Source organism: Ascidia mentula, chromosome 9 (assembly GCF_947561715.1).
Source record: "Ascidia mentula chromosome 9, kaAscMent1.1, whole genome shotgun sequence".
In the NCBI taxonomy this organism is placed as follows: domain Eukaryota; kingdom Metazoa; phylum Chordata; class Ascidiacea; order Phlebobranchia; family Ascidiidae; genus Ascidia; species Ascidia mentula.
In genome coordinates, this window is record NC_138574.1 from 12,965,443 (window position 1) to 12,983,488 (window position 18,046).

Genomic DNA, 18,046 nt, shown 5'->3' on the forward strand with positions numbered 1-18,046 from the left:
ATCGAACCATCCACACCATTACGCCCACAACTTTCTTTAGGTCGTATTGAACTATACGTTATTCAGCTTTACCACCCGTTAATCTTCTCTCACACGGAGAGGTACGTTATGTGAAATGCCCGAAAATGATTGGCCATCTGTAGACCTATATTTTGTTCCTTTTTGTTGTAGAGTTGTTGATTAAACTGTCTCCCAGAAAAAAGTTATTTTATTTTTATTTCTTTTGCTACTCCCCGCCGTTACCAAAAGTGTTTCTGGGCACCTGACTCAATAACCTTTATGTTTTCATCGGTGCCCATGCCATTTCATTTCGTAGTATCTTTGCCTAGTTGCTTTTTTCGCAAAATAAACATGATTTGATTTGATTTCTTTTTGTGGCGCAATCCAAACGACATTGTATTGCGTACAATGAAGTAAAGGCTGTCCACTCAAATATGGAGTACTATGAGCGTCTCTTACTTTTTGAAAAGGGTAACATAGTTCAGAAAAAATTTGGTGAAAAATATTTCAATACAATTCAGCAAATTAAAATAATCCAGCGCGCCAGAGTCTATTTTCAGTCGTTCCCGGGATAAGTTAGCAAATGTGCACGTGTTCGACAATTTCAGTGCTGCTCACATACTTTTAGATTTTGTTTCTGTCTTTCTTTGACAACGTTAGAGATGTACTTATTAGGTTTTATAATGAATAAAATCACTCGACAACAGTTTTTCTTGATTTACCATTTTTAGGGTTAATTTATTTCGAATATAACTAACCTTGAATATGGGTGACTCTGGATCAGATTCAGAAGCAGAACCGACAATTGCTGAAGATGTTGTTGTGACAAAGTACAAAATGGCTGGAACCATGGCCAACAGTAAGTCTGTCACACTTAAAAGTGATTTAAATTTTGCCATAAATGTGTTAACTGTACTGTAAGCTTTTGTCACAAATTTTGTGCAAAAAAGGTTTTGTTTGCATGCTCACATTTCTAATCATAGCCTAGGCTATTCTGCATACGTTTTCTAAAGTGTTCCATGTATTGTATAATGTAGACATAGTATTGGTTAAAGTTTTGTATAGTTGTCATGTTGATATTTTTTAAATTGCATTTTTTTGCAGTCAAACTGCAGGTGTAGTATAATTTCAACTGGTTTTTAGGCAGTAATGTGATTTTTTTGAGTTATTTAAGGGGATTTTTAATCCAACATTATGATTTATTATTCAGATGTGATGAAGCAGTTGATACAAAAATGTGTTGATGGTGCATCAGCTATAGAGCTTTGTAAATTTGGAGATGCCCAGATTGTCAAGGAAACGTCCACAGTGTTTAAAAAAGAAAAGGAAATGATGAAAGGTACCAAAAAGAGTTGTGGATTTTCTAATAGTTGAAACATGTATTCATGACTGAACTACTTGAAACGATCGCAGTATTAAGATTTTCAAAATTTGTTCAGGCAAAATAACTGTGTTTAATTTGCCGTTAGTATTAAACCAATCTTAAAATTTGCTAAAACAACAAATTTTCAAACAAACATACTCTGCCAAAGCGACCAACTTGAGAATGTAAAGATACAAAAGATATTAACTGGTTATTTGAACGAGAATTTTATGTGCTTAAATTTAGGTGTGGCATTTCCAACTTCTGTTTGCGTGAACGAATGTGTTTGCCATTATTCTCCATTGGAATCGGAGACATCAATCATAAAGTTGAAAACTGGAGATCTTGTCAAGCTGTAATTGTTTTTTTTTAACTTTTTTATGTACAACGGTGATTAGCGGCCACAGGGCTTGTATCTTTTTCTTTTGGGTTTATGTAACATAATAATCTACAAATGGATTGACAAGTTTTTTTACTCTTTAGGTCCCATGTGTGCAATTGTGCTTGTCGAAAATTAACAAAACTTAACATGCAGAGATCTTGGTGTTCACATTGATGGATTCATTGCGGCACTTGCCCACACACTGGTTATTGGGTGTACGAAGGACAGTCCTGTTAACGACAGACGTGCTGATGTAATAAATGCAGCCTACCTTTGCTCCGAGGCTGCCCTACGTCTTGTTAAACCTGGTAACAAGGTAGAGGACTAAATATTGAACTGAGTTGCTTTCTCTTGTATATTATATATCTCATTTCAAGCAAATGAAGTTAGTAGCCTCATTTGATATTATAAAGGTTTAGTGGCTTGTAGCCTAGGCATTGGTACCAAAAATGTGACTATTTAAATCCAGGATAGGTTTTTGCATGTATACTTGTTTTTTGCAGACTAATGAGATAACAAAGGCAATTGACAAGATTGCGGAATCGTATAAATGCAAACCAGTGCAGGGCATGCTTTCCCATCAACTGCAACACAACCGAATTGATGGCGAAAAAACAATCATACAAAATCCTAACGAAAAACAAAGGTATGAAATGTGATCAATGCTGAAAAGTTCTCTGTTGCTCTATGCAAGAAAGTGCTTGTGGCTAAACTAAAAAAATAATTGTACCATTTGTCATGTATTTGCATCTTCCTAATAATATTGAACCACAAAACATTAGCATCGACTGTTTTTATCGTACAGGCAAGACCATGAAGAGTCAGAGTTTGAAATTCATGAAGTTTATGCGGTTGACTGCCTTGTGAGTAGTGGTGAAGGTCATCCCAAAGACATGGACGCACGTACTACAATTTACAAACGCAATCCTGAAATTGTGTACCAGTTAAAAATGAAGGCATCAAGATGTAAGTTTAGAAATTGTAGAATGATGGTTTGCTAATTAATGTTGAAACAGAAAAATGAGTTAATAATACATGAATCAAGATCGGGCTTTATGCCTCTAGCACATGATTTGACAAGTGGTTTCAATGTGTCCTTTTTTCTTTTTGTGACCCCGCATGTTTTTTAGTGTAGTTCACTTTGAAATTGCATGATACCTGATAAAGTCTCGCCGCATGGCAGACAAAACGTCGAAGAAATACAGCATGCGTATTTTATGCCAGAAGAGCATTTTTAAATCGCAATATGTCTGGGTTTTTGACTTGGTGATTTTTTCCTGCAGCGGTTTTAAGCGAAGTCGAGAAAAAGTACAATACAATGTGTTTCACTTTACGTTCGCTCGAAGACGAAAAGAAAGCTAAAATGGGGATAGTGGAATGTTATAAACACGATCTTTGCACTCCATTCCCTGTCCTGTGGGAAAAGGAAGGTTTGAATTTTGACTTTAAAAAAAATACTGCAACATTCATGTTATTCCTCACATAAAAAGTAACTGATTCTATTACAAAATGTGGTACTGAAAAACTGTGTGGAAAAGCAAAGATTTTAAGCTGACAAACTCGTGAGAAATGCGAAACTTTTGGCCATAAGGAGTTTTATAGATGTTCTATTTTTTTTAATTTCTATCTATAAAAGTAACTATGTGTAACATAAAACAATTTTCAAAACTGGCCATTATAAAACAAAATATTTTAATGTAACTCTGTAATATTACAGGGGAATTTGTTGCCCAGTTCAAGTTCACCATACTCATTATGCCCAATACCCCCATAAGAATTACTGACAGCTTCTTCGATCAGGAGTGTTACAAGAGCAGTTACAAAGTTGAAGATCCCGAGTTACAGGTACCTTTAATACTTCATCTTTTTCTGTCAAGGTGCCCCAACCACTGGCCATTGCCAATTACAGGTCCATGCGGCACTCAACTGATCCTACAGAAATATAATATTATTGGCATATTGTGAAAATAGCACAGGCTTTAATATTTAGAACGGCATGGACACTGATAAAACCATTGTCATTTCCACATAACATGCCTATTTGTCCCAAATCCTTATCCTTAGTACTGCCCACCTTTCACAATGGCACACGTGCAAGTGACCAAATAACTGTATTTCAGACGCTCCTCAGCGCATCAACCAGCAAGCGGGCGGCCAAAAAGAAAAGAAAAAAGGCGGCATCCAAAGCAGCAGTGGAATCGGCCGACGGAGATGCACCAGTCGCTGCCCAATAAATCATGTAAACCCCGTCGTTGAGGTTAAAATATCTGATCCTAAAACCGCTGCATTGTTCCCGACTTGGATATCTTGTTTTGGGTGAAATGGTTTCCCTCAGTCCATTGCATTCTGTGTATTATGTACAACTACTTTTTATCTGCGAGCTTGCGTAGCATTTTATTTCATCACCACGCCGTCCTATGCGTGACGAACAGAACTTCTGTAAACGTTAGGAGTTGTAATTGGTTGTTTTGGCGTTTTGTTAATTGCCGGAATGCAGTTGGTGCTTTTGGGGCTGCGATGCGAACGAAGAGGAGTTTTGAATAAAACCTTGGGAGTTTGTACAACAATCGGCTTTCCAACACTTATTAATCACACTGGTTGAAATTTTGTTTAGTCGACAGCACCACTCATAGAGAGTTGCACAAAGGGTAGGTCAAAGGAAATACAGTACCGATAAATACTTGGCAAATGTCAATGACCATTTTCGAAAGCAAATGTTTGGGATGTGCAATGCGTTTTTGCTGGGGTAGTAATCCTATTTCCCTATATTCAGGGCCGCGCAATTAAAAAACAATTTGTAAGGAAATGGAAAAGGTGAACTATCTGGGAGTTTCTCATGAAAGGTTGGCACACCGTGCTTCTTTGAAGCCAAGTCGATGATAAAGTTAGCATTCACAATGGGCGGGAGATATGTGATACCTTATTTTGGTTGAAAATCCTTTCTGTCCAGATATCAATTATAGACCCATATTATTATTTCTGTCACTGTGCATTTTGCAATATATAACAAGAACGAATTACAACAATTTATTCAATCGTTTTCCGGAGATTTAACGTGCTATTATCCATCATTGCTCGGGAAAGTCCCGACATCGATGTTTTTTTAATGTTTTGTTCTGACTAAATTTCAATTGTCAACTTGTTGAATGGGTGCTTTTTAATATCTTTTAGGTAGTTTGTATTTAAAAACGATAAATTTTGTTTCTTTAGGATTTAAATTGTTTCTGTGTTTGTTGCTGAAACAGAGATAGGAGGCAAAAAAGTTTTGTACCAGGGTCGACAGAAGCTGACAAAAATGACCACAGTTGTGGATATGAACCCAACTGAAACCTTATCGGAGGATGACAGTTTATGCCAGCAGTGCAATGGGAGGACACAACAAAAGTATTGCCGGCAGGAATGTTTGTGTTCGCTGGTTGAAGGTCATCGAATGCTAACTTTGCACAAACACTCCAGACATTCTGATTTTTTAAGCAAATTGAAATTGAGATTTTTGTGTGGTGACGATATCGATTGCTTGAAGGAATTGTGTAAAGAATGGTTTCCTATAAATTACCCAGACAGTTGGTATAACCTTGTCATTTTCAATGAAAAATTTTACTGTTTGGCTGCTACACTAAATGACAAAATAATAGCAGTGCTAATTGCTGAGATTAAGCCCCGATTTCAAGTCCCCAAAGAAGACGCTGATTTGCTCTCATTCTGCTTTCATAAAGACACCAAAGTCGCCTATGTATTGAGTCTTGGAGTCCATCACCCCCACAGAAGACACGGAGTTGCATCATTTATCCTGAAAAACTTTTTGTGGTACATTTCAACTTGTCTCACTGCCGGTATGGTGAAGGCAGTGTACCTGCATGTCCTCACGACCAATTTGGTAGCAATTAAGTTTTACCAGGGGCACAATTTTAAACTTTTGCACTATTTGCCATCCTACTATCTCATTGACAGTGTTCCAAAAGATGGGTTTTCTTATGTTCTTCACATCAACGGAGGCAGAATGCAATCCACTTGTATGGACTATTTTACTGAACTTTTTCACCTTCTGCAATGGTTAAGTCTGTGCCGACTGCCAAAGCGACTCTGTGGGTTGGTTACTTACGTTTGTCGACGGTTGCTACCAAGTCCCAAACCATTTGTTTCAAAAAGCAGGCAATGTCACAACCTATAGTATAGTTTTTTTTACTGTCAGATCTTAAATTTTTTCTATTGTTTCAAATTCCAACATAGATATTTAATGTCAATGTTGTTATTTTTATAATTTTTAACCTTAATAAGTGTGTATGTTGAGTTCAACAAAAATTAGTAAAATTGCAGGCAAATTTACCTTGTTACGGGTCAAATCTTACCTTTTTTGCACCAAAGAGCAAATTTATCTCATTCAAAAATGCTCTGGTATGCAAACAAATATATATGTATTTAAACAGGAAATTTGTTTACTAATCAATTGATATATATATTGGTTAAACAATTTTATTTGCTGCTGGTGTAAATGATGTAAGTTGAGTTGATGCAGACCTACTGGCCAGTGTACAGGTCAATGTGTCACAGACCAAGCTTATTAACAACATGCAAATACTTATTTAATGCATTATTTTATGTTAATGTTTAGATATGGTTGATTGCAATGTTGAAATATGGTTGATAGATATGTTGACTGTGTCATTTTGCTCCTGAATTATGTTCTATTCAGGAGCAAACAAACCTTTAATCTAACGTTTGTGCTTCTTGTCTTAAGCCTTTACGAAATAAATAAACTTTTACAACACTGAAAAATGTACCATGTCCATTGGTTTCTTTTTGACCTGTGGACATATCTTAAATGTTTTTTTTGGTTTAAGTTTCAAGAACTGGTTAACATTCATCAAACTTTTGTGTTATACACATTTTCATACGTGTTTAAAACGTGTTAGTTCTGTGTAAGTAAAAACAATGCTTTTTTGCTGTTTGATTGCTAATTTGCATTTTGTCATGAAACACATCATTTTGTCAGTAGTTCTTGTTAGTTTTCACTGTGTAATATTTTGTGTATTGTTTTTTAATGTTTATACAAGGATGGCTATCGACTGTTTATTTGTGTAGCAATATCTTGTATTGGCTATTACCACACAGTGGCAAAATTGAACCAAACATCAATTTCGTGACATATGCAAATGACCATTAGCTTGCTTCACACATCCACATTGTCAAGGTCTGGATGGCCACCCAACTCTAACACGTTTGTATGCATCAATCAGCCCTAAGACAGTTCTACAGACAGGCTTTCATTAATAGATATATACCAGCTTTTTTATTTTAGTCCAGTGTTTATTACCTTGAATGATTGGTTCTAAGAGAAATGCCAAAGTGAGTATCCTGTTCATTGTTAAGCAGACATTTCATTCAAACACGGCTGTGCTCATAATCATTGCCCTAACTAAATAACCGTATCCTGCTGTTGTGGGCAAGGTCACAGGGATCTTCAAACTAACAACAAGTTCTCAATGGAACGTACAAGGTGTAATGAAAAATCTCCAGCGCGCATTTATAAACAAAAAAGGGAATCTGCGAAACCAACATACGAGAATAGGTTGCGAACATTGAAAACTGCAGGCGTGAAAAATCTCTGTGCCTGAATCTCGGCGAACATTTGTCAGTAATTTCCGCGCAGAAGCATCTCTGTAATCAGGGGCGGCATCGTATCGTACGGAATCTCCATGTTGAGAGTCACCGCTCTTTCGGAACCTGCCGCAAATACAAAAGATGATTTGTTGAAAGAAGATAGCAGTAAGTTAACAATTGTAGAGAGTATTTATGTTGACGAAAAACGAAACAATTTGTACTTCCAAAGAACTGTCCTTATGGCATAAAAGTTACGTATATTTATAACAGTTTCTCTGGGGAATAACGGTTCTATAACACAGAAGAAGTCCTCCGGATGGCAGACGATATGAAGGTTACAATATAATTTACGTAACTTTTGTGCCTAAAGTACAGTTTTTTCAAAAACTACAGTTTACAAGATTCCGGAAAATTAAACAGAATTTTAAACAGACGCCAAAATCAAACAGTTGGGTCAAACACACCTCTCACACTAATAGTCCGGAGGTCAGCCACCTTCATCAGGAGTCTCGGGAAGATCAGGGGATCCCTGGGTCTTCTTTGACGCGTGTGGAGTCGCAGGGCTTCCAGGATGGGACCCTGAATCTCTTCCACTTTTTTTGGCTCCTCCAGATCCAAACGATCTGTAAAAATGGATTTCGTTGAAAAACTTATAAACATGAACAATAAAATCTTGGAAATAAATGTCAGTGCTATGAATTTGCTCACTATATAACATTATGCAGACGCGTTTCAAACACAACTGCGTTCATCATGAATGTAGTGAACGACATGTTTCAAAGTGATGGCTTTTTGTCGTGGAGCATATTTTGAGAGCAAATAAAAATAGAAAATGCGAAGGTGATTGGTAGAATCGATATAAAACGTAGAAAAAGGTATTTTGAAAGTGAATGTAATAATTTTATTTAATATTTTCCAAACTGTTGATAATTCCCCTTTGTTTCAATTGCTATATTAATTGGGATTACTTAGTCCGCAAAAAGCCTTTCGAGAGTGATTGTGATTACTATTGCAAAGTTTGTGCTACGTTTACGGAACAATAACAATGATGATACAATTGCCCAGTTTAAAACAAACGCATAAGTTATTACCTGGACAGACAATGCAGATGGCCGAGAGTAAGCCGACTTCGGTCTCATCCAAACCGAGTTTCCATAGAGATTTCGCGAAGGAATAGACGGCAAGAGTTATCGGACCAAAACCGCAATTTCGCATTTCATGCTGGTTCAAGGTCAAACCATCCGAAAAGGTCATTGTGTCGTCATCGGGACAGTAGCGGGAACACAGACGCAAAACCTGAAATTGTAAAAAGTTTGTAATTTGCGGGTGACGTAAAAGTAGGCCGGAACGGTTCCGATAGAATATGGCTGGTGTATCCCACATAGTAATGACAAACTTAAATTAGTAAATTTATTTGCCTATTGGAGATATCTCATCTAGTATACGGCAACATTATGGTTTATTGTTTTATTGTGTTTAAATTGAGTAAGTTTTTTGTCATTTCATTCCCAGTAAAAGTAGTTCATTTACGATTGTGTTAAAACGTAAGTGTTTACGAATCACTCATCTGTTTGATTAGAGACTGGTGTACAATTTATTGTTCTTAATCAACTAGTTTGTTACCAATAACATTTTGGCTATTGAGGCACGATGGCAAACGATTTTAGGTAAATTAGTTGCCAGATTAACAGTTTGCCGAAAAACAAAACAGGCAGTTAATCATTCTATCTGTACATTAGTCCTAAGCTTTTTGGATTAATTACTCCAACGAAGCATAATCCGCACCAAAACGTCCATGCTTGCGGCCTTGATGAGGGTAATCTGATCACACATGGTACATTCGGCGAATCCGGGAATCATTTTGGCGAATTCCACGATCTTCACAATGCATTTTGTCGATCGGTCGGAAAACTGCTCCCACAACTCAATGTTGAACGATTCACCCTGGCGTGCAGGTTGCGACGAATCCTGTGGGTAGTAATTCCATGTTTAAACTCAGTGCTTCTTAACGTTTTCGGACTTGCGGAACGGTCAGGTTTCAAAACAACTTCACGACCCGATAAGTTTGCAAAATTTAAGGTAAAATGTACAATGAAATGGACATACCAACAAAAGCGGAGGTTTATTATTGCAAAATTGTGCCCTTGAGACTCACCGGTCTGAATCTGGTGATGTCGGTCAGGCTGGGAGAAGTGTGTATTTGTGCTTCGGAAATATCACGTATCAAGTTATTCAACGGCTCAGGGATTGGATCTGGGGGAAAGAATTCACGTCTGTGGGAAGGCGAAACCTGCTTCTCTTTGCCGCGCTTCTTGCGTCTGTCATTTCGGACGGCTGTAGACAGAATATTGTAAACAATCTTATCTTCATCTCAGAAACGATTAGTTGTGGCTGGACGCACAAAACTCAGTTATGTTGGTGTGATATGTCAATGTATTTTTGGGATTGTACGACAAATCAACCCAAACTGTTTACTAATCGGACGTTAGCGAGAAATTTAGATGCAAATTAGTTGGAGCATGTAGTAAAAATTAAAGCCAGAGCACTGACTAACATACTGTGCAATAAACATTTTGAACACGACTGTGGCCATCTAAATATGTTCGAAATATTTCCATGTTTTTCAGAGCTCCGGCTTTTATTTTTACAACCATGCGCTTTAAGATATAGCCTAAGTTACTCATTAGTGTATTTTTATAAAGCTCAGGTTATGATGGGTATTTTTTTATTTTTACCAAAAAGGGTATTTACGAAAAAAACTACGACTTACATTCCCTGAGCATACCGACGGCGAGGCACTTTTGCAGGCGACAAAACTGGCACCTGCTCCTGTTAGCTTTGTTTATCAAACAGTTGCTGTCCCTCGGGCATTGGTACTGAACGTTCTTCTGCACGCTGCGACGAAAGAATCCCTGCACGAAAATAAAAATAATGTGAGCCTGCGCCAAAAACAAATTTACAGCGTGCGAGTTAATGACCACACGAAGAAATATTTGAATGACTTAATTTCATACGCAATAGAAGGTGTTCCTAAAATTGTGTTTGACGTTTCCTGACTTCGGAATTGAAATACGCGAACGACCACGTCACAAAAAAATCGTCCGCGACAACAATATTGATCCGCGCTTCCAAATTGGAAACAAATGGCTGTCGCCGACTTGAGGTAACGTCAAGCGCTTAAAACGTCACTTCACCGCGCGAACCGCCGTGAACTCGGGTCAAGTGACATCGCGGTGTCCTTGAGGTGACCTTGAAGAAAAGGCGCCAGTGCAAAGAACCATTTCTGCCTCCCTCGAAGGAAATTTGTGTCGCGACATCGTGGTGTATGGTGTGGGTATTTTGTGCGAGCAGGAATCGGTTGTGACGACATTTGGGTGACACATGGATGTGTAATTGTCCTTGCTTCATGCAAGGTCGAAGTCATGATCAATTACACCTGATTTGACTTCAGATTATTGCAAACTGATTGTGTCATAGGGTTAACTTTAACTGACGCTGTAAACAAAGCCAAATAATTTACCATGTGTATCCAACACAATTCCTTTTAAGTTTATTCCTGGCTTTACGACCTTCAAGCGGGCCACAAACAGGGCATGACTGGTCTGATGTGGCCCACGGGCCGTCAATTTGGTACCCTGCGTATCGCAACTTGTGGTAGGGGATAAAAATACAATTTTCATGTAAGTTAATATTCAAGGAAAGCATTGTTTCCCAGAATAGAATACCCTGAACCCTGTTCACATATTTCGGTTTCGCTTTTCTGCAAGGTGACTCAAACATTCGTGCTGTTGTCTTTGGTTATTCGGCGGTCACGCACGTTGCACCACAGCCAGATTTGTCAAAGTGGGTTCAGTGAAAAATTTAGTTCCATAAAAAAACAAAAGGGTTTCATAAGCTATATAGATAGTTTTACGCCAAAACTTTTTGTACTAAGTTTTAAAAAACGTGTTTTCTTTATTTTTCTGGCGTGTTTGGGTTCCTTGCTGACTTACATAACGTTACAGCGCTACGCGGACAAAAAGGTTTAAGAAACACTGTAGTATATACATTTCTGAGCCTTTGAAGTTCGAATTCACGTTACTTTGTCGCTTAATCTCGCTCTGGGTCGTTCGGCTCCTTTGAGATGAGCGCTGAATTTGTATTATCTGCTACAGAGATACGGCGTGTCAAGCTCGGCCAAGTCACGTTCGGAAATACCTTTCGGGTCAATTTACGTGGGTTTGGATCTCAATTTCACGTGGATTTGAATATTAGCGACTCGGGTGCGTAAATGCGAGAGTATATGTAGGCTACTTGTTGGCTGTGTGTGTTGGTATTGAAACGTACACGTACGATGTTGTGATGGTTCGTATGCAGGGTTTGCTTTCGAAATACGACTATCGCTTTGCATCGTGAAAAAATAAATTTCGTAGTTTCAGGGTTAACCCTTTGAAAGGGTTAATACTAAAAAAAAGAACTTTGAAATGTTTGGAATTTTAAATTTCACCAACGCTTTGTTCATTCCCTTTGATTCATTCCCTTTCTATTGAAAAAACACTTAGAATGTTCTGGGAAGGTTTTAAACCATCCACCAACCAAAACTATTCCATCGTCAGACATTCAGACATTGTAATGACCGCGTTTCTAAGAAAATGCGATAAAAAACGAAAAGCAATTTCCTTCTCGTCATTTTACTCGCCGACATTGGGAGCCCGTGTGATGTTTATTTAACATTGCGGCGTCTGACAGTCTCTGTTCGTCGTGAGTTTCCAACCAGTTGCTGTGTTTATGTTCTTAGGTTCAGCGAGGTTGAAGCTGTTAGTTTCGAAAGTGACTCGATTCGCCGAATCAACTTTCCCCTTCCTGTTGCGCGGTTCAGGTCGGTTGCGTCTTTGCATTCAATGTTCTCATGCCTCACGTTTATGAATAACGCGGTCGCCACGACTCGAAAACCCCAAACTTCCTCGTTGCAACAAAGGTCTGTGGTTACCCGAGAAAGCAACAACCAAGGGAGGCCATGCCGGTACAAAAGTGACAAAATTTAAATCCATTGAACACGCGTTCAATACAAGGTCAGGAATCTTGTTGTGAGTTAAACAATGGCTATATTTAGTGTGCGGTTTGATGGGCGCACATACCCCACAGTTCAACCCTAAAGAAGCGTTTTAATTGAAATATCCCAGGTTTATATCCTAGCCGTAACCTCCTTTTGAAAGTCTGCAATATGTTTAAAATACAACACTGAGCGGTGTTAAACAGTCGACTTAAGTCAGATATATACCATTGCCTCGGTTGCAAGCAGCAGTTCTCAAACATTTCATCCCCCTACCGACACACAATCGATTTGTTCGTATGTTTACAAAATTTAGTCACAGAAGGCAGAACTAACATGTTTTATTTCGTCAATTTTCGCCCTAAAAAATCAGTTTTCTTTGTTATAATTGTTACGCGACGACATTGTAACGCACCAGCAGGGTTTCAAGCGCACTGGGGCGGAGGGAACGATTGGCAACATCGGTCAAGAGCTTGGCCCACATACGTAGAATAAAACCTGATCGAGATTCGTATCCAGGACATCCTGGGTTCAAACCTCGGTGTATTCAAAAAAAGGGGAACGTTTTAATCGCAATGCCACAATCCTACCTTGCATCCTTCACACGACGAAACGCCATAATGATATCCAGATGAGCGATCGCCACACACACAACATGGTTTGTAAACACGAGGCGGAAGAGGAGGTTCTGGTGACGTAACAGGTCCGATTGTGTCGTAATCAGAGGCGGTTCCGCTCGAGCAAATACTCCCTCCGTCAGAATGTGACGCTGTAAAATAATAAACGGATAAGGATTTACTACAAGTCGATTTAAGAGCTGTGTGGCCAGTAAAAGATAAACAGGTCAGAAAAAGAATTTTTAATTATTGAACCCGAAACACGAAAATGTGTATGATTTCTATTGTTCATCGCAACTAGCAGACATTGGGTGACAGAGCAGGTAGATGGGATGAAGAGAGTTGTTTTGTTAAAATATCAATCTTTGCTTCTATCGCTTGCTGGGGTTACCTATCGTGTCGATGTCAAACTATACGATACACCGTTTTTTCGACCGCGTTCCTCCCAAGCCGCAGTTTCAACAAATCAAAACACGTATTTTCTATCTAAACTGTCGGCGATCGTTTCAAAAAGAGTTTTTTTTATTCCGACCTGAAACAGTGACGTCAGGCACGATGGTGGCCCGTTGTACACGCCACGATGCGTCACAACGCAATGCTGCTGGGGGTTTGTGCAGAGGATAACTCAGAACAACGAGGTCGAATTTAGGTCGTTATCGGGCTACCGGAAGGTTCAATGCAGACTTCCTTGCACTGCGGCAGGACGAGCTGTACGTTTTGTCTTATTTGTGGCACAATTCCCTTATGAAAGTAGATTGGCGCTGTCCCAAGTATGAACTTGTTGTTGTTGAAGGCACATAGACTGTAAGCACTTAGAGAGTTTCGGTGTTGCAGCTGTATGTTCGAATATGCGTGTTTTACTGAATGTTACACGTGTATTCTACAGGGCTTATCCGTCAAACACACTTCTAATGTATGGAGGATGTTCGTATCAAACACAGGATGGTTTTATCTTACATAAATGCAACAGGCATTTTAGCATTCATTTTCACTAGCAGTAATTAACACTTTGCAATTTTGTCTATAGAGGTTAATTTCTAACAAACAACAGCTAATTAACCACGCAAAACACGCACTGTCGTGTTAAACATATAGTGCAGACGGTCATCCGAGCTATAACGGCTCGCGAGCTATTTTTATCTGATGGTCGCCGCTTAGTACGAACTGTCTCTGGCACTCTTGCAAAACAAGTCAGACACGGGTCAGTCTGAATATCCTGCACTTGCCTTACGCCCGCATAACGAACTTCCTTTTAAACTCGGATTGGCGGTTTGCACCTACACGTTAAACTAAGGCTGCGCGCTTAGGAGAGTTCGTATCAGGTTTATGTTTATGCATAAAACAGTGCAAAGAGCATATTGCGGACATATTGACCTCAGCTTCAGACGTGTATTATATTGATATATATGCCACGCAACTGTATGAATAAAGTGCAAGTGATTTGCTGTTTGCCATGATTAGATAAGTTTACTAAACAAAAACACATCAGCTCGTGATATACCGAAAACTTTGTTGAGCCAATCCGGCAAACCGTTGGAAAACATTAATTAAGGGATTTTCGTATGAATTTATCTGCATTATTTTTATCTGATTCCCACCGATTTCATGGGCAAAGGTGCAAAGCCGGGGCAATTTGGATACTCGGGGCAATTTATTGGACAAACGCATTTGGAAACAAAATATATCTTGAGGGTTTTTCAGTGAACATAGGACGTGCCTGAATACGCAATGGTCTCAGCACATTTTCCAAACCTCATATTTAAGTGAAAATAACGTTTCCATTCCTAAAAAAAAATATAAAACAGCACAAAAAATTACTTACAAGATAGGCAGCGCGAAAAATCCACCGCGAAGTTGCCAGAGTTCACTTGACCAGCGTAGCGATCGAGATCCACATACGTCACGTGTTGTGTGTGCGGTGACGTCATGCGCGACGTCGGCTGAGGGGGCGACCTCACATTGACTTGAAGCATCTGCCGGTCACCGGTGCTCTAAGGAAACAACAGCATTTTCGGATATCCCGTTTCTGCAGGGCTTAAACCTCTCATACGGTTTTTGATGCTACAATTAGGGATATAGAGGTAACGCAAAAGGTGTCACCGCGAACAAGTTATGCCACCGAATAAACATTTGCTATGCCAGGGTTTTTTAAAAACCAGAAATAAGTCGGTAACCTCACTTGACGTCATAGTGCACCTGTTCCACTTTCGAATAATCAAAACACAAATACAATGGCATTCTGGCGCATAAATGACATGTCGGCTTGTAGCATGCATTAGTTTGGGCTGTTAATTTCGTCAACAAACCTTAGGCTTTGTAAACTTTTAGAAATAACAAAACAACCAATACATATGCACAGGGGCCAAGCTTGTTTAACCCCGTTAAGAATAATTAGGACCGAAATGACTGTGACACAATAAATGCTTCGTTTCGTTTTACCGAAAATGTATATTACGCCTGTGAAATCCAGACAACGTATTTTGACCTGACCCAACTCAAACACGGGTCGATTGTTACGTAATAAAGGGATTTGTTAAAATTGTACCAACCACACTTATCTATATATTGTTACGTAACATACCAGGTCACAGTAGACTAGAGCGGGAGAACTTGTCGGTGAATACAGTTTGTAACTTTTCTGGTTCGGGATAAGACATTCCATTTTTCTTCTTACAGTTTAACTTCCGTCATGAAATACTTCTTTTGATTTAAATTAGCTGTGAATGGACAAAAAAATTATAAATACTGTGGTCCAATTATTTCAAAAGTTTAAAATAATCACTGTAGCAATAGCGTCTTTCTCACTAAAAACTGTTTCAAAGTCAAGTTTTCGTCGCCTTAAAAAGTCTAACGATGTCTTTGTTAACAAAAACAAATGTATATGGTTGTCTGCAGCCAAACTTAAACATTACAAAAATAAATTCCTATATTCCAGCACATAAGAAAGCCCTTTTCTGAGTTTAATACGCTCCGCCTGGAGCTGTCTGGCACTCTTTCTTATCTACCCTCGTCGCAAACCTTATCACAACATTGCTTGGCTACTAGACGTCACATTCGATTTTTTCTGCCTTTTACGCGCGTGCCTTTTACCCGCACGGCAGGACGACAGAAAAGGGTTTATGATATAAACCTTATCAGCAAATATCACAGATGATCTTGGTGTCGAAGCGCACTTTAACATGCTAGCCTTGCCCCTTTCCAAAACAGATGAGATTGTTTAAGGTGATAAACATTCGTAATTAAACGTCAAACACGTACTCGAAACCTTTTTTACGGCAAACGTTATGGTTCCTGAACTAAATATATGCTTTCAAACTAAATAATTGAATACTTGAGTTTCAAAGCGCCTTTGTAACCTTCAGTAAATTGTAGTAAATAACATGTGCAAAATATCAGCCGACCACAACACTCAGTTTTCATTTTCCTTTCGGACAAAGCACTTCGTTATATATCCTCAAAAATCCCAACTGCTGTGCTTCTTCTTGTCTGACCGGCCACTGAACACGAATAGAAACCTTAATTTTCAGGTCCTGACCTTTGGTTAACTTGTAATTGCACTCCCGGAAAACCTTAGCCACTTGGCATACCTCGGGTCTTAACAGGCGTCATGTGAAGGTCTAAACTCCAAATACTGAGATCTTCGTGGCATGAATGATTTCAAAACGTTTTGCTTAAGAAAGCTGTTGCGTGTTTCAACGAAGCTGCTTCAAATACTATACTCGAAGTTTCGAAAGCGCGTGACGTCATTACTTTGTAAGAAATGCGGCCATGTAAAGTTTGCGATGGATAGACATGTTAAATATAACTTTCAGCACATTTCAGCTACGAAACCAACTGAACGTTTTTTTTCCACGGTAACTACACAGCCCAATAAAACCTCTACGATTTTACGGCTTTCACCTTGCAAATGACGTCTGTGGGCAGAGTTTTAAGTGCAAACAAACACGCTGAAGCAAACACAGCTTCATCGGCCCGCGGGCTAACGATCGTCAGACATTTGAAAGTAAACTCTCTCTAACCCCAGAGCGAAGTGAGATGACCTTTGCGCGACCGCCGCCATTCTGCGCGTGCATCAATCAATGAGCCATCGGGCCTTCGTCACAACTGTTAGTTCGGGACAGTTCTTAACTTTCAACCCACAGCGCAATGTTAAATAATTAATAAGTGCACATGCTAATGCCGTGTTTTTCGTTTTCCCCGCAGTAAAGTATCCGCACGTTCATTATTCAGCTTTCGTTTGGACCGCCTTGTTTAGAGCAGATGACCTCGTTGACTCACAAATGACCTTGAGGCACACGACTGGGTATTTGTTTTTACAACGAACTGATAATCTTTGACGTAACCCACGAGGCGTGGGCTATGATTTCCATGTTAAGTGGGATTGTGATGCAAATTTTTGGCGAGGCTGCTTGGGATTATGGGTTCGCGTGGAGGCCGCACAGACAGCTGGAAATTTTTGACAGACGGAAACGATTACGGGTTACGTAGTAACGGCCAAGTGGCAGGTCAAAACGTGGTGCAATGCAAAACAGATCTTGTCAATATAAGGAACTCGATATGCTAATTGCGTTCAAAATTCAATTGAACAAACACAGTAATCTGGTCTGAACTTGTGACTTTCCGTGAATGCTTCCGCGTATGAATGCATGTTACTATTTGTAACCTTGGCAGATGCATACGCAACCGGTGCACAAACAGGTGGCAAAATCAGACGGAACTTGTCTACATTGTGCACTGGATTGCCAGGCGTTCGCGATTTGTGGGTCGAAGCGTTTGGGACCGAAATTAGACATTCGTAACAACAATATAACGATTCCATGTCGCGAGTTTCATCCATGGTTTTAGGCAATGTGACCAAATATGGAAGTGACGCAAATGACGCAGGCCGAGTACTTGGCCAAAACGGCTGAATTTTTGCCCTTCAAAATAGGGTGCATGGCCACCCCGAAACACTACAGACCCCGCGGGGTTGTATTAAAAGTCGTTATACGGTCAATCAGGCCCCAGGAAAAGATCCAGCGCTTTGGGTCCCAAGAACGGAAAAACGTGAG

At 39.3% G+C, this 18,046-nt stretch overlaps 3 protein-coding genes across 3 annotated transcripts; 2 read left to right on the forward strand and 1 right to left on the reverse strand.

Annotated features, from left to right (window-relative positions):
* Nucleotides 1-729: 729 nt before the first annotated feature.
* On the forward strand, nucleotides 730-4,324 carry LOC145913090 (proliferation-associated protein 2G4-like). Its single transcript, XM_083000622.1, has 9 exons — nucleotides 730-859; nucleotides 1,211-1,339; nucleotides 1,610-1,718; nucleotides 1,899-2,061; nucleotides 2,249-2,391; nucleotides 2,551-2,711; nucleotides 3,029-3,175; nucleotides 3,463-3,590; nucleotides 3,866-4,324. The coding sequence occupies exons 1-9, from the start codon at nucleotides 766-768 to the stop codon at nucleotides 3,977-3,979; spliced, it is 1,188 nt and encodes a 395-aa protein (XP_082856748.1). The 5' UTR covers nucleotides 730-765; the 3' UTR covers nucleotides 3,980-4,324.
* Nucleotides 4,325-4,963: 639 nt separating this feature from the next.
* Nucleotides 4,964-6,799, forward strand: LOC145913640 (N-alpha-acetyltransferase 60-like). Its single transcript, XM_083001371.1, has one exon. The coding sequence runs from the start codon at nucleotides 5,041-5,043 to the stop codon at nucleotides 5,914-5,916; it is 876 nt and encodes a 291-aa protein (XP_082857497.1). The 5' UTR covers nucleotides 4,964-5,040; the 3' UTR covers nucleotides 5,917-6,799.
* Nucleotides 6,800-7,248: 449 nt separating this feature from the next.
* On the reverse strand, nucleotides 7,249-15,714 carry LOC145913066 (retinoic acid receptor gamma-like). Its single transcript, XM_083000585.1, has 9 exons — nucleotides 15,577-15,714; nucleotides 14,818-14,986; nucleotides 12,969-13,147; nucleotides 10,117-10,258; nucleotides 9,502-9,680; nucleotides 9,132-9,314; nucleotides 8,438-8,642; nucleotides 7,811-7,969; nucleotides 7,249-7,469 (listed from the first exon to the last, which is right to left on the reverse strand). Exons 1-9 carry the CDS (start codon nucleotides 15,655-15,657, stop codon nucleotides 7,378-7,380), a joined length of 1,389 nt encoding a protein of 462 aa, XP_082856711.1. The 5' UTR covers nucleotides 15,658-15,714; the 3' UTR covers nucleotides 7,249-7,377.
* Nucleotides 15,715-18,046: the final 2,332 nt, after the last annotated feature.